The 21,465-nt window shown below is 38.7% G+C and overlaps 1 protein-coding gene across 1 annotated transcript in view; it reads left to right on the top strand.

Moving 5' to 3' along the window:
* Positions 1 to 2,944: 2,944 nt before the first annotated feature.
* EFHC2 (EF-hand domain containing 2) overlaps positions 2,945 to 21,465 on the top strand; it is a 194,578-nt gene continuing 176,057 nt past the window's right edge. Inside the window, 2 exon segments of the mRNA XM_060002095.1 lie at positions 2,945 to 2,984; positions 3,874 to 4,011. Coding sequence (XP_059858078.1) covers positions 3,970 to 4,011 — 42 coding nt within the window. The 5' untranslated portion in view covers positions 2,945 to 2,984; positions 3,874 to 3,969.

Raw genomic sequence — 21,465 nt, forward strand, 5'->3', positions numbered from 1 at the left:
GAAATTGGACATATCAGTATAAACTCGAGGGTTTTGCTATGTCTTTATATCTATCTATCTATCTATCTATCCGAAGACAGAAATGGAAAGAGACATAGCTATCTGTGCCTATCTATGTCTACCTATACTATAGATATCTCGAATATCTTGTAGTGAGTACAAGTACAAGGAAGTACTTGAAAAATGGTAGGGAAAATCAAAAGAACAGAGGAGTCAGCTTAGAGGGACTCCCACTGACCAAATGTAGGACCATTTTAACATCAAAATAAATAATAATAGTAACAGATTATAATGCACGGAATAAAACAAGAGTCTGTAGACCATTCTGATGTAAATGAATGAATAAATAAATAAATGGAGAGAAAGAAAAGTTCTTCCTTGTAGAAGAATGCCAACTAATATATATAGAAAGAATGGTAGAGTTAAGAAATCATCCTTTGGCAATCACAGTGGTAATAAATGATTTGGGCAAAATCATCATTGATGCTAGTAGTTTAATGAGGAACTTGGTAGTTACATAGTTCCAAATGATCACCTCGCAGAATTCTTATTAATAAGAAAGGCAAAAAAAAGTCACTACAGTGGAGAAACTTGGCATGTACCACTTAACCAGTGATCAAAGTTAACTTCAGTATTGATGGTTAAAATACACATTATGTACCTGCTCCTTTGATGAATGAGAAGGACACAGCGTTCCTCTTGTGGTGTTCCTGCTAAAATGCCATGAACAAAAAGACAGTAATTTACTCAGGAGAAAACACTGGTCAAACCGAAACTGAAGAACATTCTACCAAATAATGTTCTTATTTTTGTTGAAGAAGCCTATTCTCTTCAACAATATAAAGGTCAGGAAAGACAAAGAAAGATGGAAGAACTGTTCCAGATCAAAGGAGAATAAAGAGATGTGACAACTAATTTGTGATGTTAGATGAGATTCTGGACCAGATTTTTTAAACTAATTTTTTTGCTAAAAAGAACGTTTTGGGGACAATTGACAGAATTTGAATTAAATATTTTAGATTAGGAAATAGTACTCAATTAATACCAATTTTCTGATTTTGATTATTGTACTCCAGTTATGTAAGAGAATGTCCTTGTTATTAGGAAATATACACTGTAGTATTTAGGGGTAAAGGGACATGATGTCTGGTATTTACTCTAAAAGGGAAAATTTGTATATACAGAAGGAATGATAAAACACAAATGGTAAAATATAAAACAATTGGGGGAATCTGGGTGAAGGGCAAACAGGAGTTCTTTGTATTATTCTTGCTACTTTTCTATTAGTTTGAAATTATTTCAATTTAAAAAGTAAGAAAAAAGAAACATTTAAAAATATTTGTAAGAACATGTAGAAGAATAATTTTCTTCTATAGGATTTTTTTGAATTTACATACAAAGCACAAGCCATAATGGGAAAGAATGATCCAAGTAAAATGACATTCATGTACAATAAAGAAATCTATAAATGGAGAAGACAAACCACAAATGATGAGAAGATATTTGCTATGCCTAAGATTAGTATCCAGAATATATATTAAAAATTACAAATGATCAAATAGAGAAATCAGCAAAGGATATGAATGGATGAGTCACAGAAGAAGGTAACAAGCCTGTGAAAGGATGACCAACTGCACTAGGAATTAGGGAGAAACAAATTAAAATAACAATGGCATACCATTTCACATTTATTCAGATGATTGTTCAAAATTATACAATTTGATAATACCTATTGTTGAAAGGATGAAGGTGAAAGGGGAACTTTCTTAATTGGTTCAAAGATTCTGGAGATCTAGTACAGATGAAGGTGTGAACAATTCCACCTTTAGGTATATAGCCTAGATAATCTCCAAAGAAACAGGAGAGGGTTGTTCTTTGCAGCATTGTTGATAACTACTGAAAAATTGGAAACAACCTCATCGTCATCAACAGATGACATCAACAGATGACAACAGAGGCATCAGTGATTTGTGGTATAATCATACAATTCGTTTAAAATGAATGAAATAGATCTACATGTGTTAACATGTAGAAATCTCAAAACCAAAATCTTAGGTGAAAAAAGCAGGTAGCAGAAATTTATAGTGTAGGGCTTCCCTACAGTGGTTAAGTGCAGTGGTTAAGAATCCACCTGCCAATGCAGGGGACACGGGTTCGAGCCCTGGTCCGGGAAGATCCCACATGCCGCAGAGCAACTAAGCCCGTGCACCACAACTACTGAGCCTGCACTCTAGAGCCAGGGAGCCACAACTACTGAGCCCATGTGCCACAACTACTGAAGCTCGCACGCCTAGAGCCTGTGCTCTGCAACAAGAGAAGCCACTGCAATGAGAAGCCCACGCACCGCAACGAAGAGTAGCCCCCACTAGCTGCAACTAGAGAAAGCCCACGCGTAGCAACGAAGACCCAACACAGCCAAAGATAAATAAATAAAATAAATAAATTTTAAAAAAGAAATTTATAGTGTAAAATTCATAAACATAGAAAACCAATAATGTATGCTTTTAATGAATAAAAAAGGAGCTAGAGTCCCTGCCCTGGAAGAACTTGGGGGCATTTGAAGAGAGTCAAGTAAAACCATGATTACAATGCAGTACCACAAAAGCCACCATTAGAATGGGCACCTAATACAGATGGGGAAGTTGGAGAAGGTGGAGGAAGTTTTCCCAGAAATGACAAAGTCTTCCACACCTCTCTCCCACACTTAACCAAGTCCTGAAAGACAAGAAGGGGTTACCCAGGTTAAAGATAGGAAGGAAGGGTGTTTTCTAGCAGATGGTGACATTTGCAAAATCTCAGAGGGGAGAAACTGCAGAGCCCGGTTTGGAAACTGCCAGTGGTTTCTCGGAGCTGGAGTAGAGGAGCGGGGCAAAGAAAGGGATGGAGGGAGTTCGTGGGCGCCTCCTGACATAGGCTCTGACTGGGCTAAGGAGCTGGCCTGCCTCGTGAAGGATAGAAGAATATTGAAGCAGAAGAGTTAACAGGTGCATCATGAATTATATAAGAGGATGGCTCTGGAGGCAAGATTATTTAGTTGTTTTCTTTGTTGTTGTTTGCTTGTTTTAAAAGAAAACCAGACAAGAAATAATGGGGTCTCGATTGAGACAGAAGGGGTGGTGGCTGAGAGATAACCCAGCATGTCCAAACAGTAGAGTAGGACTCAGGGAGGGATTAGCTGTAGGCGTGGGGAGAGGAGCTTCTGGCTTGGGCATCTTGGGTGCATGATGGACTGACAGAGGTTGCATTTTGTGCCAACTCACGCGGCCCCTGGCCACCATGATTGCACCAGGAACGAGCATCTTACAAATGTTTAGTTCAAATATAAAAAGATACAGAGGAAGGACGGAGGATGGTGGTTACCGCTGAATGGGTTTTCTCCGGTGCTGGTGATCGCGCGGGTGGGGGTGGGGAGACAGATGGGGGTATGTGTGGCTTTGGATTCATCTGGAACGTTTTGATTACAAAATTAAAGCTGATGTAAATGTAACATTCACTGGTGTTACATTTCTGTGAGCACCCGGGTGTCATCTTATTTTCTGCACTTTTCTGTGTGTTTGAACTAAATTTAATAACCAAATGGCAAGAAATGTGCAAGCAACAGAGGAGCTTCAGTACATGAAAGGCTTTGAGCCCTATCCAAGGGTTAAACCAGCGAGCCCCGGGGGCGGGGAATGGTGCGGTCGTCAGCCTTTGTGTTTGCACAATGTGTGTAGAGAGAAAAGCCTCGGGAGACCCGTACCCGGCTGAGTGGGTGGGGTGGGCGGGGGGAGGTGCGGGCGGGGAGCTTTTCCCCTAGCCCCGCCCCGGCCCCGCCCCGAGCTCCCGGCCCGTCGAAGCCCCTTCTCCTTTCGTGACACCTATTTCGGTCTCTAGGTAACGTGGGGTCGGGGGTCAAACAGCGCGGCTGCAGGGTGGCAGCTGCCTGCCGGCCCCTCTTCTCGGCCCCTTGACCCTCGGACGCTCAGAGCCATGGCGCTGCCGCTGCTGCCGGGCCACAGCTTCAACCGCAACGTGAGTAGTGAGGGCGCCCGAGGTCAGAGGTCCCGGCCGCAGTCTGGGGTCCAGGTGTGGACACTCCCCCGGCCCCTACTGGAGGCCTCGTGACGCTGCTTCGCCTTCTGTGGACGGGGCGCAGCTTGGACCAAAATTTGTAGGCTGGTGGAACCCTTACTCTCTACCTCCCCTTCCCCCTCTCCCCAACTGCATCTGGATACTTTTCCTACGTTAGATACAGAAGTAGAGTCCTTATAGGTGTTAGGACCCTCGAAGGTAGCCGATGGTAGGTTGATGATGATAATCATCGTTGAGCGTTGAAGGTGTGCCAGGAGCTGTGCTTTAATCACCTTACACAGCATTAGATGTTCCCAACAGCCCTTTGTATTAGCTACTATTTTTAATTCCCATTTTTCAGTGGAGGAAACTGAGGCACAGAGTGATGAGTCAGTCACTCACTGGCCAGAGCTACTCAATCTCAGTGGTGAAGCTGGGTTCCCTCCAGGCAACCAGTCTCCACAGCCCAGGAGCCTAATCACGATCCTTAATACCCTTTGTGAAAGAGTTTGCTATTAGAGTGAAGAAACCTGGCACTCTCAAGGCTGGTAGGGGGCAGATAAGGGTTCCACCTGCCTATAAAGTTTATCCTAAACTTTATAGTGAAGGATCCAAAGTTGGAGTTCTTTCTTCATTTAGAATTGGGAATGGCTCATTTCGAGACAAGATGAAAGTACCAAACGACACAACACAACAACATTAAAAACCCTGAGCATGCAAGAACTTTTGCCAGTAAATAGCATCTTATTTAAACCACAGCAGGAAAATGATTCAGGTTTTTGTTTGCACTGGTCACTACTCTTTACTTGGGTTTTCCAGTTGTGTCTGTAGGAAGTAGGTAAGTAATACACTGATGGGAGGGAACTTGCTGGAGCCACTCAAGGTATTTGTGTAAACCTCTGTGAAGTTTAGAAAGCAGGCAGCAGATTGAAGCATTCGACTTTCTGGATCCTGAACAGTGTCTGCATCCAAGTTGTTGGCCCTAAAGTACCACTTATCTTTATAGCTTCAGGCCACTGCACTCTGACCCCCACAGGTTAGCTGGCCAGTTCAACTTGTTTCTTGACCACTGGTTTGTGCATTTCTTGGCTGACGTGTAGAGGCTGGCCTTCCAACCTAACGTTGCCCTTTGGTAAGATTAAGCCAGTCACACAAATTAAGTAAGACCCCTGAAAGGCAGGGCATGAAAAAAGATTCCAGAAGTAAAGAAGCATGCTGTGTAAAAGTAATTGTAATCAAAATTGAACGTAGATCCCACAGCTTTGGGCCTAGCAACACTTCAGATCCACAGCTCTCACATGCAGTGACTAAGGGTGGGAAGGAAGAACAGTGGTTGAATGAGATATTTTAAAATCTGCAAGGCTGCACTGAGTGTACTTTTGCTTTTTTAAAAATTTGTGAAGTATAACACATATACAGAAAAGTGCACAATGGATGATCACAGAATGAACATCAAAATAGAAAATATTACCAGGACTCCCAAAGCATCAACGTTGACTAGGGTTGCCGGATTTACCAAGTAAAAATACATGTCCCAAATATTGCATGGGATCTACATATGTTAAAAGATTCTTTGTTGTTTATCTGAAATTCAAATTTAACTGAGCAGCTTGTATTTTACATGGCAACCCTACCTATGACCCTTTCTGGTCTTTACCCCTTCTCTATTCTCCAAAGGCAACCCCTCTCCTGGCTGCTACCACTATAGTTCGGTTTGGCTTGCTTTTGAAATTTCTGTCAGTGCAAATGTCCGGTTTTTATTCTTTTGTGACTGGCTCTTTTTTTTTTTTTTAAGCTCAACATTGTTTGTGGGATTTGTTCATGTGGCTGTCTTTAGAGATAGTTTGTATGTTTTCATTGCTCTAGAGTATTCCACTGTATGAGTATGACATCATTTATATACACATTTTACTCTTGATAGAGATTTGGTTTGTTTGGGGTTATTAAGAATACTTTGCTGGGACTATTCCTGTTCATGTTTCTCAGTACAATTGCCAGATCAAATGGTATTCTTTTTTTTTGTTTTTAGTAAAGTTCTTTTTTTAATATATTTTTTTAATTTTTAATTTTTCAAATGGCATTCTTATGTTCAGCTTTGGTGGATGCTGTCACAGCGCTTATCCCAATTTAAATTCCCACCAGCATTTTATGTTCCTGTTGCTCCATAGCCTTTCTAACACTTGATATCGTTAGTCTCTTAAATTTTAGTTGTTTTGGTCAGTGGGCGTAGTGTGACTCTGTCGTTTTAATCCACGATTCTCTGATTCCTAACGAAATTGAGCACATTTCACACATTTATTGGTCATTTGGATATTGTCTTTTGTGTGGTGTCTATTTGTCGTTTGTCTAATCTCTGGTGGGTTGCCTGCCCTTTTCTTAGTGATTTGTAGGAGTTCTACATAGATTTTGGATATGACTCCTTTGTCAGATATTTGTGTTATAGGTGTCTTTTAGTCTGTGGTTGGCCTTTTTACTCTCTTAATGATGTTTTTGATGAAGAATTTTTCCTTTAAATTAGTGCTTTTGGTTTCCTATTTAAGAAATAGTTCCTTACACCAAGTCATGATGATATTTTCCTGTGTCATCTGGAAATTTCGTTGTTTTTACCTTTCATGTTTAGACCTATAATCTAACTAGAATACATTTTCGTGTGTGTGTATGAAAAGAGGTAGAGGGGTCAGGTTGTATTTTTCCCCATGTGGATATTCAGTTAACCCAGAGCCATTTGTTAAAGAACACAATTCTGAGTAAATTTTGAAGAGCTTTACTGGCTTTATTCAGTGATTAATGAATCAGGCAGATGGAAAGGAGCTCTGAAGAGCTATACAAGGCAAGAGATTTTGTAGGGAAGTTGTACTAGGCAAAAAATCGGATTGGTTATTGTAAGGTTACTTTCCTTATAGGGAATGGCAGGGGTTTCTCAGGCAGATTACCTAACTAATGCTGATTAGGAGACTCATGGTTGATTGGTTTAAGATTCTATTTCTGGGAGAGCTGAAACTGTAACTAAGTTGAATTTCAGATTGGTAACATGGGGCTTAGCATAAGCAACTCCATTTGGGTTCTGTTGTCCTTAATACGTTTTTTAGAAATGGCCACCTTTTCTCCACTTCTCCGCAGAGCTACTTTTGTCACAAGTCAAGTATCCAAAATATGTGTGGGTCTGCTTCTAGACTTGTGAGTGTATTTAAAAAAATATTTATTTACTTCATGCCTCAGACCAATAGGAGGGTGTGTGTGTGTGAGAACTAGAGAATGACAGTATACTTATTAGATACCTTGGGCTGTCATTCAACAAATCAGTATTTATATACTGAGTGTCCTAGTATGTGCCCAAAGCAGGTGGCTGCATTAAAAAAATTGTTACACTAGCCTTGGGGTTAAAGGTGCTATGTGTTGCCAAAAAATTGATATTTTTAAAACCTTGCACTTAGTTAAAAGATTGGATGTTCTCTGGCACAGAATGGTCAGAGAGTCAGTAAAGCCAAATCTGGCCTTTCTATCCCCGCCTCCCTCCTGCCTATTACAGAGCTTTGTCTGCTTAATTAAATTATTGAGAGAAAAACCTTGGCCTCCTGGAGATAGCATAATTACTGGCTGTTTGGGTTTAAAATTATAACACAAGCTAACTAACTTTTACGCTTTTTCTTAGAAATTAAAAAAAGAACTTGCTCCCCCCCTTAATTAGCTGCTGGTAGTCAGTCAGGAGCGATAGATTGGTTTCTGTCCACAGCTAGGTGATGTGCAACCTCTCCTTCTATATCTGAAATACAAGAAGTATTGTGCTTTCTAAAATATAAGCATTTGTATCACTGATGACGTTAAAATTATTCTGATGTGAATTAATTGCAAACCTTAGGGAAAGATCACAATTCCAGACCCGAAGTATCTTTTTTCCAAGAATTTACATGCTGGATTTGTATTGAGCTAAGAGAATCTCAGGCATATTGTCAAGAATGATAGGATATTAAAGTTAAAAGGGACACTTCCAGCCAAAGCTGAAAATCCTTTCTACAGCATTTTAGACAGATGGTTGTGTAGCTGATCCTGAATGTCTCTAATGAATAATGAGGAGCACACTTTCTGTTTTTTATGAAGCTACCTCGCCACCATCTTAGGAGGGTTTGTCGTAAATAGTCCATCCTCTAACTTATAGTGAAGCAACTGTTTCCTTAAGAAGAAAAAGAAATTTTTTGAATTCACAACAGTAAAATAAAACATATTTAGAAACTGTCTCTCTTACAGAAATACCTTGAAATTTATTTTTATCTAGATTACTATAAGCCTATATATTAATGTAGGAAAAATCACTCTTTGGGAAATTTACCAGCAATTTAAATGATAAACAACTGAGAGAGAAAAACTATGAGTACTACATAGTACACATATTGATTTCATTGTGTGGTGTTAGCTAAGCCAATCTAAGTTTAGCTCAGTGACAAATATAATCGTAAAACAATCACTTTATTCACAAGGTAGAGGGTTTTCCAGCCTAAAATTCTGCCGGCAGATTCCTGACTATGTTCTTAGTGGTCAATTCCATGGCCTTAAAATAATCTGCATCAGGTCCAAAGCCCTTAACCTGAGACCCCAGGCCATTAGAGTTTGTCACTCATTTTGTGAGATCAATTTAATGAATCATGACCAGGATTTAGGAAAAAGAAAAAGGAAAAAAAAATAAACAGAATACGGTAGAATAGAATAAAAGAATCAGTGTATTATGCTTGGGAAGAGTAAGTATTGTTTCATGAACTTTTGTTTCTGTCATGTGTGTACGTGAACTGGGTTGTGCTAAAATCTGTTTGTTATTGTGGCAGTCAGCGTTTGAAAAACACTCTCGTTAGAGCCATCTCCACCAGTTCTTGCCTCTGATTTAAATTCTGATCTTCAACATCCTTCAAGGCCAAATCTAGTCTCTTACCCTTCAGGAAGTCTCAACTGATCCTAGTCAGCCTTTCTCAGTGTTTTTTTGTTTTTTATTAAGGTACAATTCACATAACATAAAGTAAACCATTAACCATTTCAAAGTGTACAATTCAGTGGCATTTAGTACATTCACAGTGTTTTGCAACTGTCACCTCTATCTAACTAGTTCCAACATATTTTCATCATCCCACAATCTTTTTACCCCAGAGGAACCTTTGAAATGATTTTCAGGTCTTGGAGAACTCCTGCATAAAGATGATTTCTATAGCCCATGGTACCTTAGCATGATCCATGAGTTGTAGATGTAGTGATCCAATAATAATTGTCTTTTTGAGTAAAGAGTAATAGTTTTCTGTGGATTTGTTGATTTCAGCAAATTAATTAACCTAGTCTGTGTGGTTTCCTTTTCTCACAAGGGATCTCAACTCTAACACCAGTGGGAGTGTACTAGGGGAAATGTCAAGGGTTTCTTTCTTGTTGTATTGTAAAATTTCCTACTTGATTTCTCCTCTTTTCTCCTTATTCAAGTAGGCCTAAAAATCCTCTCAGAGTTTCTACTGTAGAGGGTGCCGTAAGGTATGAAATGTGGTATAATGGTATGAGCAAGAGTAGTTTTCTCCCTTATTTAAAACAAAAAATGACTTTTAGCCAGGTTTTCTTGAGAAACAAACAGGTAGTTAAGCTTAGCTTTCCTTTGTTTCCTTTTCATACATTAAAAAAATTCATAAGGCAGCATCATACATTTCTGTTAAATAACTGTTTTAATCCAAGGTGGGATTTACTTTTTCAAAAAGTAGGTTCAGTTGATTTAATTTAAATTAAGGTTATAAATTCATTTTAATTAATGCTGTTTACAACATGAAAATATAGACAGTGTTAAATAAGCAAAGCTACTAAAATCATATTGACAAAGCAATATGAATAAAAATAGAGCCTAAGACACAATTTTATGTGAGACCTAAAAATTAAGGTTTTTTACTGACTGGCATGATCAGGCTCAAATATAGGCAGTTATACAATCATTATAATCTTAATCTCCTTGTAGACCTATATACACAAGAATATGATTTTTTAAACTAAAAATAAAGAATAAAAATTAGCTCTTCAGTGTGAAACCGATGCTTGTATTTTGCCACATAGACACGTAATTCTGAGTCAAATTTGAGATAAGCACTCACAGATTTCATTTTCAACTGAAATGAGAAGATTTCTCACCTTTCTCTTGATACTTGTTAAACAAGGAAAGCTTTGCTTATATATGTGAGAAGTTGAAAACTGCAGCAAAATGCTCACTGCTTTCCTATGAATGGCAGGATCCTTGATTTTCATGTAAATTTGGAACTGGCCATAGGTGTATGTTTAATTTTATAAGAAATTGCTGAACAGTCTTCCAAAGTGGCTGTACCATTTTGCGTTGTCACCAGCAACAATTGAGAGTTCCTGTTCTTCCGGATTCTCGAGAGCATTTGGCATGGGCAGTATTTGGATTCTAGCCAATCTCATAGGTGTATAGTGGTAACTCATCCTGATTTAAACTTTTATTTCCCTAATGGCTTAGGAATGATGTTGAATATCTTTTCATGTGCTTATTTGCCATCCGTATATCCTCTTTGGTGAAATGTGTGTTTGTGTCTTTTGCCCATCTTTAATTGAGTTGTTTCCTTACTGTTGAGTTTTGAGAGTTCTTTATATATTCCAGATACAAGTCCGTTGTTGAATATGTGGTTTACAAATATTTTCTCCCAGTCTATGGCTTGAATTTTCATTCTCTTGAAACAAGGCTAGAAAATATGTATACATTTTTAAAGATAAAATACCACATGAATCCACACTGATATTTGAAATGCTAAGTAAGGATTATAGGAATTTTATTTAACTTCTTTGATTCTTTATTTATCTTTTACTTACATTGAAAATCTTGATTCATAAGGACATTACTTGCTTTATCCTACCATAAATAAAAATATATATCCATATAATAGTTTTTGAGAAATAATAACGTTATTATTAACAATTTGAGTTTTGAAAATAGGTTAAGATTTCTTTGTATTTCTTATTGTTTTTAGGATTTATCCCCCTAGGAATGTATGGTCAAATTATTGGGTTTTAATTTCATTTAAGTATGGTTAAGTCACCAACTCAATACCCAGTTAGGTTGATTGTTGCATTTCAGTTTTAACTTAAATTTTTTTGTTTTATTATAATGTAAAAGTAAAACATTTCTGTGGTTTCAAAGTCAAATTTACAAAGTGAGGCGCATTCAGACAAGTCCTAGCTTTTCTCCCTGTCCCTTCAGTCTTGTTCCCTCCCTCACTCACTCTAGAAGTAACATTAAAAAAAAAACTATTTAGCTTGGGTTATCCTTCCTTTTTTGTTTTTGTTTTTTAAAATAGCAAATTCTTAACTATATTTACATGGCCTATCATTTACATTATCATTACATGGCCTATTAAATAAATGATAGCATACTCTACGTATTCTCTTGCACCTTCCATTTTTCGTTTTAACAGGTATATCTTGGAGATTTCTTAATAGTCGTATGCAGAGCTATACTCATTCCATTGGAATGTGTATTCCATTTGTAGCTACATAGTACTCCATTGTGTGGACATACCATAGTTTGTTTAACTCATCCCCTCTTGATGTATAGTTGTATTATTTCCAGGCTTTTGCTATTATAAATAATGCTGAAATAAATAGCCAAAGTTGTGCTTCAGAAGAAACCATCAGAAAACTGAAAAGGCAACTACAGTTATTTTACAGGGAGAAAATAGTTGCAAAGCATATATATGATGAGGGATTTATATCCAGTATATATAAAGAACTCTAAAAACTCAACAATAAAGAGATAAATAATCCAGTTAAAAATGGGCAAAAGATCTGAGTAGACATTACTCCAAAGATGCTCAAATATCCAATAAACACATGAAAAGATGCTCAATATCATTAGGCATTAGAGAGATGGAAATTAAAACCACAATGAGATATTACTTCACACTCACTAGAATGGCTATAACAAAACAGACAATACCAAGTGTTGCCAAGGATGTGTAGTAATTGAAACACTCTTATGTTGCTGGTAGGAATGTATAATAGTGCTGCTGCTATGGAAAAGTCTGCAGTTCCACGAAAGTTTAAACATAGAGTTACTATATGATACAGCACTCCTAGGTATAGACCCAAGAGAAAAGAAAACATATGTCCACAAAAAATGTGTACATGAATGTTCATAACAGCATTATTCATAATAGCCAAAAAGTAGAAACAACCCAAATGTCCATCAGCTGGCGAATGGATAAACAAAATGTGGTATATCAATACAATGGAATATTATTTAGCCAGAACAAGGAATGAAATATTGATACATACCACAACATAGATGAACCTCAAAAACATTATACCACAAGCGATATGCAAAAGACTATATATTGTATGATCCCATTTATGTGAAATGTACAGAATAGGCAAATCTATAGTGACAGAAAGATTAATCGTTGCCTAGACCTGTGTGGGGGAAGGGAGGAAGTGGGGAGCGACTGCTAATGGGTATGGGGTTTCTTTTTGGGATGATGAAAGTGTTCTGAAATTAGATTATGGCGAAGATTGTGCAACTTTGTAATCATAGTAAACTCCTTTGTATTGTATATTTTAAATGATTGAAATTTATGATAGACACAGTTTGCTTCTACATCTTGACTATTGTAAATAATGCTGCTATGAACATTAGGGTGCATGTATCTTTTTGAATTAGTGTTTTCATTTTCTTTGGCTCTATACTCAGTTAAGGGACTAATATCCAAAATAGATAAACAGCTCGTGTAACTCAATATCAAAAAAACAAATAACCCAAATTAAAAATGGGCAGAATAGACATAAATAGACATTTTTCCAAAGAAGACATACAGATGGCCAACAGGCACATGAAAAATATGCTCAACATTGCTGATCATCAGAGAAATGCAAATCAAAACTACAATGAGATATCACCTCACACCTCTTAGAATGCTATCATCAAATAGAACACAAGTAACAAATGTTGGCAAGGATATGGAGAAAAGGGAACCCTTTGTACACTCTTGGTGGGAATGTAAGCCACTATGGAAAACAGTATGGAGGTTCCTCAAAAAAACTAAAATTAGAACTACCATATGACACATAAATTATACCTCAGTGAAACTGTTAAAACAATAAATAGCCAAAGAAAGGAGTTGGTGGTGGGGAATTGCTGGACAAACAATAGGTGTTTACTGTGCCAGGTCACAGGATGGTTTTGATTTAGTTTTCTGTTACTTGTTCCTGGTAACTATTGAAATGTCCTTGAAATCACATGATTTAAGACTGGGTCACTTTTTTTTTTTTTTTTTGGCAGTACACGGGCCTCTCACTGTTGTGGCCTCTCCCGTTGAGGAGCACAGGCTCTGGACGTGCAGGCTCAGCGGCCATGGCTCACGGGCCCAGCCACTCTGCAGCATGTGGGATCTTCCCGAACCGGGGCACGAACCCGTGTCCCCTGCATCAGCAGGCGGACTCTCAACCACTGCGCCATCAGAGAATCCCTGGGCCACTTCTTGAAGCTGCTATTCATAACTTTGGAAATGACATAAAACTCCATTGCTATTCCTACATGTTAATTTGCATTTCAGAAATTAGAGTCACTTTGCCTATTCAGGGATCAAACACCTAACTTCGGTCATTTTTGTATTCTGTCCTGAACTTTATAGCTATGTCACTTAGGACACTCAGATTCTTTTTCTCTCTCCATTTTGCCATCTTCAGAATGTTGGCTTTACTTTCTTAGGCTTGTGACCTCATGGTTGCAAAATGGTTGCCTCAGTTCTGGACATCACAACTTCTTACAACAGTGTTCAGGACAAGCAGGAAGGAGGGGTGGGGGAAGGCTCTTATATCAGAAAACAAAATGTTTCTCAGTCCCCCATCAGGTTTCTACCCTTATTACCCTTATTTCTACATCTTATTGGCTAAACTTGAGTCACATGGCTATCCTTTGCTACAAGGGACATTGGGAACTTGATTTTTCACCATCTATTTTTTGAGCTGGGAAAGAGAAAAGGGAGCAATTAATGGCTGCTGGGAACCAGGAAACTTTGTTTGCCACACCAGCCACAGACTCAAACCTGTGAGTCTAGATGTTCTCCTCAGCCTTAGCATCCCTTTCTTTAAAACTTTTTAGTGTTTTTTTTTTTTGTCCCACATTTGCTGGATGGTGGAGATTTTTTTTTTAATTTACTTTATTTATTTATTTTTTACATCTTTATTGGAGTATAATTGCTTTACAATGGTGTGTTAGTTTCTGCTTTACAACAAAATGAATCAGTTATATATATACATATGTTCCCGTATCTCTTCCCTCTTGCGTCTCCCTCCCTCCCACCATCCCTATCCCACCCCTCCAGGTGATCACAAAGCACGAGCTGATATCCCTGTGCTATGCGGCTGCTTCCCACTAGCTATCTACCTTACGTTTGGTAGTGTATATATGTCCGTGCCTCTCTCTCGCTTTGTCACCGCTTACCCTTACCCCTCCCCATATCCTCAAGTCCATTCTCTAGTAGGTCTGTGTCTTTATTCCTGTCTTACCCCAGGTTCTTCATGACATTTTTTTTCTTAAATTCCATATATGTGTGTTAGCATTCGATATTTGTCTCTCTCTTTCTGACTTACTTCACTCTGTATGACAGACTCTAGGTCTATCCACCTCATTACAAATAGCTCAATTTCGTTTCTTTTTATGGCTGAGTAATATTGCATTGTATATATGTGCCACATCTTCTTTATCCATTCATCCAATGATGGACACTTAGCTTGTTTCCATCTCCGGGCTATTGTAAATAGAGCTGCAATGAATATTTTGGTACATGACTCTTTTTGAATTTTGGTTTTCTCAGGGTATATGCCCAGTAGTGGGATTGCTGGGTCATATGGTAGTTCTATTTGTAGTTCTTTAAGGAACCTCCATACTGTTCTCCACAGTGGCTGTATCAATTTACATTCCCACCAACAGTGCAAGAGGGTTCCTTTTTCTCCATACTCTCTCCAGCATTTATTGTTTCTAGACTTTTTGATGATGGCCATTCTGACTGGTGTGAGATGATATCTCATTGTAGTTTTGATTTGCATTTCTCTAATGATTAGTGATGTTGAGCATTCTTTCATGTGTTTGTTGGCAGTCTGTATATCTTCTTTGGAGGAATGTCTATTTAGGTCTTCTGCCCATTTTTCGATTGGGTTGTTTGTTTTTTTGTTATTAAGCTGCATGAGCTGCTTATAAATTTTGGAGATTAATCCTTTGTCAGTTGCTTCATTGGCAAATATTTTCTCCCATTCTGAGGGTTGTCTTTTGGTCTTGTTTATGGTTTCCTTTGCTGTGCAAAAGCTTTGAAGTTTCATTAGGTCCCATTTGTTTATTTTTGTTTTTATTTCCATTTCTCTAGGAGGTGGGTCAAAAAGGATCTTGCTGTGATTTATGTCATAGTGTTCTGCCTATGTTTTCCTCTTGCAGTTTGATAGTTTCTGGCCTTACATTTAGGTCTTTAATCCATTTTGAGCTTATTTTTCTGTATGCTGTTAGGGAGTGATCTAATCTCATACTTTTACATGTACCTGTCCAGTTTTCCCAGAACCACTTATTGAAGAGGCTGTCCTTTCTCCACTGTACATTCCTGCCTCCTTTATCAAAGATAAGGTGACCATAGGTGCGTGGGTTTATCTCTGGGCTTTCTATCCTGTTCCATTGATCTATCTTTCTGTTTTTGTGCCAGTACCTTACTGTCTTGATTACTGTAGCTTTGTAGTATAGTCTGAAGTCAGGGAGCCTGATTCCTCCAGCTCCATTTTTCGTTCTCAAGATTGCTTTGGCTATTCGGGGTCCTTTGTGTTTCCCTACAAATTGTGAAATCTTTTGCTCTAGTTCTGTGAAAAATGCCAGTGGTAGTTTGATAGGGATTGCATTGAATCTGTAGATTGCTTTGGATAGTATAATCATTTTCACAATGTTGATTCTTCCAATCCAAGAACATGGTATATCTCTCCATCTATTTGTATCATCTTTAATTTCGTTCATCAGTGTCTTATAATTTTCTGCATACAGGTCTTTTGTCTCCTTAGGTAGGTTTATTCCTAAATATTTTATTCGTTTTCTTGCAATGGTAAATGAGAGTGTTTTCTTGATTTCACTTTCAGATTTTTCATCATTAGTGTACAGGAATGCCAGAGATTTCTGTGCATTAATTTTGTATCCTGCTACTTTACCAAATTCATTGATTAGCTCTAGTAGTTTTCTGCTCTATGTATAGTATCATGTCATCTGCAAACAGTGACAGCTTTACTTCTTCTTTTCCGATTTGGATTCCTTTTATTTCCTTTCCTTCTCTGATTGCTGTGGCTAAAACTTCCAAAACTATGTTGAATAAGAGTGGTGAGAGTGGGCAGCCTCGTCTTGTTCCTGATCTTAGTGGAAATGCTTTCAGTTTTTCACCATTCAGGATGATGTTGGCTGTGGGTTTGTCATATATGGCCTTTATTATGTTGTGGAAAGTTTCCTCTTTGCCTACTTTCTGCAGGGTTTTTTTCATAAATAGGTGTTGAATTTTGTCAAAAGCTTTCTCTGCATCTATTGAGACGATCATATGGTTTTTCTCCTTCAACTTGTTAATATGGTGTATCACGTTGATTGATTTGCATATATTGAAGAATCCTTGCATTCCTGGAATAAACCCCGCTTGATCATGGGATATGATCCTTTTAATGTGCTGTTGGATTCTGTTTGCTAGTATTTTGTTGAGGATTTTGCATCTATGTTCATCAGTGATATTGGCCTGTAGTTTTCTTTCTTTGTGACATCCTTGTCTGGTTTTGGTATCAGGGTGATGGTGGCCTCGTAGAATGAGTTTGGGAGTGCTCCTCCCTCTGCTATATTTTGGAAGAGTTTGAGAAGGATAGGTGTTAGCTCTTCTCTAAATGTTTGATAGAATGTGCCTGTGAAGCGATCTGGTCCTGGGCTTTTGTTTGTTGGAAGATTTTTAATCACAGTTTCAATTTCAGTTCTTGTGATTGGTCTGTTCATATTTTTATTTCTTCCTGATTCAGTCTTGGCAGGTTGTGCATTTCTAAGAATTTGTCCATTTCTCCCAGGTTGTCCATTTTAGTGGCATAGAGTTGCTTGTAGTAATCTCTCATGATCTTTTGTATTTGTGCAGTGTCAGTTGTTACTTCTCCTTTTTCATTTCTAATTCTATTGATTTGAGTCTTTTCCCTTTTTTTCTTGATGACTCTGGCTAATGGTTTATCAATTTTGTTTATCTTCTCAAAGAACCAGCTTTTAGTTTTATTGATCGTTGCTATCGTTTCCTTCATTTCTTTTTCATTTATTTCTGATCTGATTTTTATGATTTCTTTCCTCTGCTAACTTTGGGGTTTTTGTTCTTCTTTCTCTAATTGCTTTAGGTGCAAGGTTAGGTTGTTTATTCAAGATGTTTCCTGTTTCTAAAGGTGGGCTTGTATTGCTATAAACTTCCCTCTTAGAACTGCTTTTGCTGCATCCCATAGGTTTTGGGTCATCGTGTCTCCATTGTCATTTGTTTCTAGGTATTTTTTTATTTCCTCTTTGATTTCTTCAGTGATCACTTCGTTTTTAAGTAGTGTATTGTTTAGCCTCCATGTGTTTGTATTTTTTACAGGTCTTTTCCTGTAATTGATATCTAGTCTCATAGCGTTGTGGTCGGAAAAGGTACTTGATAGAATTTCAATTTTCTTAAATTTACCAAGGCTTGATTTGTGACCCAAGATATGATCTATCCTGGAGAATGTTCCATGAGCACTGCAGAAAAATGTGTATTCTGTTGTTTTTGGATGGAATGTCCTATAAATATCAATTAAGTCCATCTTGTTTAATGTATCATTTAAAGCTTGTGTTTTCTTATTTATTTTCATTTTGGATGATCTGTCCATTGATGAAAGTGGGGTGTTAAAGTTCCCTACTATGAATGTGTTACTGTCGATTTCCCCTTTTATGGCTGTTAGTATTTGCCTTATGTATTGAGGTGCTCCTATGTTGGGTGCATAAATATTTACAATTGTTATATCTTCTTCTTGGATCGATCCCTTGATCATTATGTAGTGTCCTTCTTTGTCTCTTGTAATAGTCTTTAAAGTCTATTTTGTGTGATATGAGAATTGCTACTCCAGCTTTCTTTTGGTTTCCATTTGCATAAAATATCTTTTTCCATCCCCTTACTTTCAGTCTGTATGTGTCTCCAGGTCTGAAGTGGGTCTCTTGTAGACAGCAAATATATGGGTCTTGTTTTTGTATCCATTCAACCAATCTGTGTCTTTTGGTGTGAGCATGTAGTCCATTTACATTTAAGGTAATTATTGATATGTATGTTCCTATTCCCATTTTCTAAATTGTTTTTGGGTCGTTATTGTAGGTCTTTTCCTTCTCTTGTGTTTCTTGCCTAGAGAAGTTCCTTTAGCAGTTGTTGTAGAGCTGGTTTGGTGGTGCTGAACTCTCTCAGGTTTTGCTTGTCTGTAAAGGTTTTAATTTCTCCATCAAATCTGAATGAGATCCTTGCTGGGTAGAGTAATCTTGGTTGCAGGTTTTTCTCCTTCATCACTTTAAATATGTCCTGCCAGTCCCTTCTGGCTTGCAGAGTTTCTGCTGAAAGATCAGCTGTTAACCTTATGGGGATTCCCTTGTGTGTTATTTGTTGTTTTTCCCTTGCTGCTTTTAATATGTTTTCTTTGTATTTACTTTTTGACAGTTTGATTAATATGTGTCTTGGCGTATTTCTCCTTGGATTTATCCTGTATGGGCCTCTCTGTGCTTCCTGGACTTGATTAACTATTTCCTTTCCCATATTAGGGAAGTTTTCAACTATAATCCCTTCAAATATTTTCTCAGTCCCTTTCTTTTTCTCTTCTTCTTCTGGAACCCCTATAATTCGAATGTTGGTGCATTTAATGTTGTCCCAGAGGTCTCTGAGACTGTCCTCAGTTCTTTTCATTCTTTTTTCTTTATTCTGCTCTGCAGTAGTTATTTCCACTATTTTATTTTCCAGGTCACTTATCCGTTCTTCTGCCTCAGTTATTCTGCTATTGATCCCATCTAGAGTATTTTTAATTTCATTTATGTTGTTCATCATTGCTTGTTTCATCTTTAGTTCTTCTAGGTCCTTGTTGAATGTTTCTTGCATTTTGTCTGTTCTATTTCCTAGATTTTGGATCGTCTTTACTATCATTATTCTGAATTCTTTTTCAGGTGGACTGCCTATTTCCTCTTCATTTGTTAGGTCTGGTGGGTTTTTATCTTGCTCCTTCATCTGCTGTGTGTTTTTCTGTCTTCTCATTTTGCTTATCTTACTGTGTTTGGGGTCTCCTTTTTGCAGGCTGCGGGTTCGTAGTTCCCGTTGTTTTTGGTGTCTGTCCCCAGTGGCTAAGGTTTGTTCAGTGGGTTGTGTAGGCTTCCTGGTGGAGGGGACTAGTGCCTGTGTTCTGGTGGATGAGGCTGGATTTTGTCTGTCTGGTGGGCAGGTCCACGTCTGTTGGTGTGTTTTGGGGTGTCTGTGGAGTTATTATGATTTTTGGCAGCCTCTCTGCTAACAGGTGGGGTAGTGTTCCTGTCTTGCTAGTTGTTTGGAATAGGATGTTCAGCACTTAGCTTGCTGGTCGTTGAGTGAAGCTGGGTGCTGGTGTTGAGATGGAGATCTCTGGGAGATTTTTGCCATTTGATATTATGTGTAGCTGGGAGGTCTCTTGTGGACCAGTGTCCTGAAGTTCGCTCTCCCACCTCAGAGGTACAGCACTGACTCCGGGCTGCAGCACCAAGAGCCTTTCATCCACATGTCTCAGAATAAAAGGGAGAAAAAGTAGAAAGAAGGAGTCAGTAGAAGTAGAAGGAAAGAAAGAAAGAAAGAACGAAAGAGAGAAAGAAAGAAAGGAGGGAGGGAGGGAGGAAGGAAGGAAGGAGGGAAGGAAGGCAAAAAGAAAGAAAGAAGATAAAGTAAAATAAAATAAAGTAAGACAAAATATAATAAAGTTATTAAAATAAAATAATTATTGAGAAAAAAATTTTAAAAAACGGACGGATAGAGCCCTATGACAAATGGTGGAAGCAAAGCTATACAGACAAATTCTCACATAGAAGCATACACATGCACACTCACAAAAAGAGGAAAAGGGGAAAAAAATCATAAATCTTGCTCTCAAAGTCCACCTCCTCAATTTGTGATGGTTCGTTGTCTGAAGGAGGGAAAGAAGGAAAGAAAGGACGATGATAAAGTAAAATAAAATAAAGTTATTAAAATAAAAAGTAATTATTAAGAAAAAAAAACGGACGGATAGAATCCTTGGACAAATGGTGGAAGCAAAGCTATACAGACAAAATCTCACGCAGAAGCATACACATACACACTCAGAAAAAGAGGAAAAGGGGAAAAAATCATAAACCTTGCTCTCAAAGTCCACCTCCTCAATTTGGGATGATTCGTTGTCTATTCATGTATTCCACAGATGCAGGGTACATCAAGTTGATTGTGGAGCTTTAATCCGCTGCTTCGGAGGCTGCTGGGAGAGATTTCCCCTTCTCTTCTTTGTTCTCACAGCTCCCAGGGGCTCAGCTTTGGATTTGGCCCCGCCTCTGCGTGTAGGTCGCTGGAGGGCGTCTGTTCTTCACTCAGACAGGACAGGGTTAAAGGAGCCGCTGATTCGGGGGCTCTGGCTCACTCAGGCCGGTGGGAGGGAGGGGCACGGAGTGCGAGGTGGGCCTGCGGCGGCAGAGGTCGGCATGACATCGCACCAGCCTGAGGCGCGCCACGTTCTCCTGGGGAAGTTGTCCCTGGATCCCGGGACCTTGGCAGTGGCGGGCTGCACAGGCTCCCTGGAAGGGGGGTGTGGAGAGTGAGCTGTGCTGGCTGACAGGCTTCTTGGTGGCGGCAGCAGCAGCCTTAGCGCCTCATTCCTGTCTCTGGGGTCCGCGCTTTTAGCCGCGGCTCGCGCCCGTCTCTGGAGCTCCTTTAACCAGTGCTCTGAATCCCCTCCAGGTACGTGGGGGGTTTCTTGCCTTTTCGGAGGTCTGAGTTCTTATGCCAGCGTTCAGTAGGTGTTCTGTAGGAGTTGTTCCACGTGTAGATGTATTTCTGGTGTATCTGTGGGGAGGAAGGTGATCTCCGCCTCTTACTCTTCCGCCATTTTCTCGGAAGCCTCCACTTATGCTGTCCGATATTACCCCAGGCTAATGAGCTGGTTCTCTGCACTCTCGTTGCTCTTCAGAGATTTTAGGGGAAACAGCTATCCTCTGATCTCTGGCGTGAGTCCCTGGGAAAGAAATGGGAATTAGAATGTCATCAGACTTTTCAACACCAGGGAAAGCTTGAAGATAATAGAAGAATGTCCATAAAATTCTGGGTGAAAATAATTTTCAACTTCCCAAACTGTTTTTGAGAGCAAATGTACCATTTTACAGTCGCAGCAACA

Source organism: Delphinus delphis, chromosome X (assembly GCF_949987515.2).
Source record: "Delphinus delphis chromosome X, mDelDel1.2, whole genome shotgun sequence".
In the NCBI taxonomy this organism is placed as follows: Eukaryota; Metazoa; Chordata; class Mammalia; order Artiodactyla; family Delphinidae; genus Delphinus; species Delphinus delphis.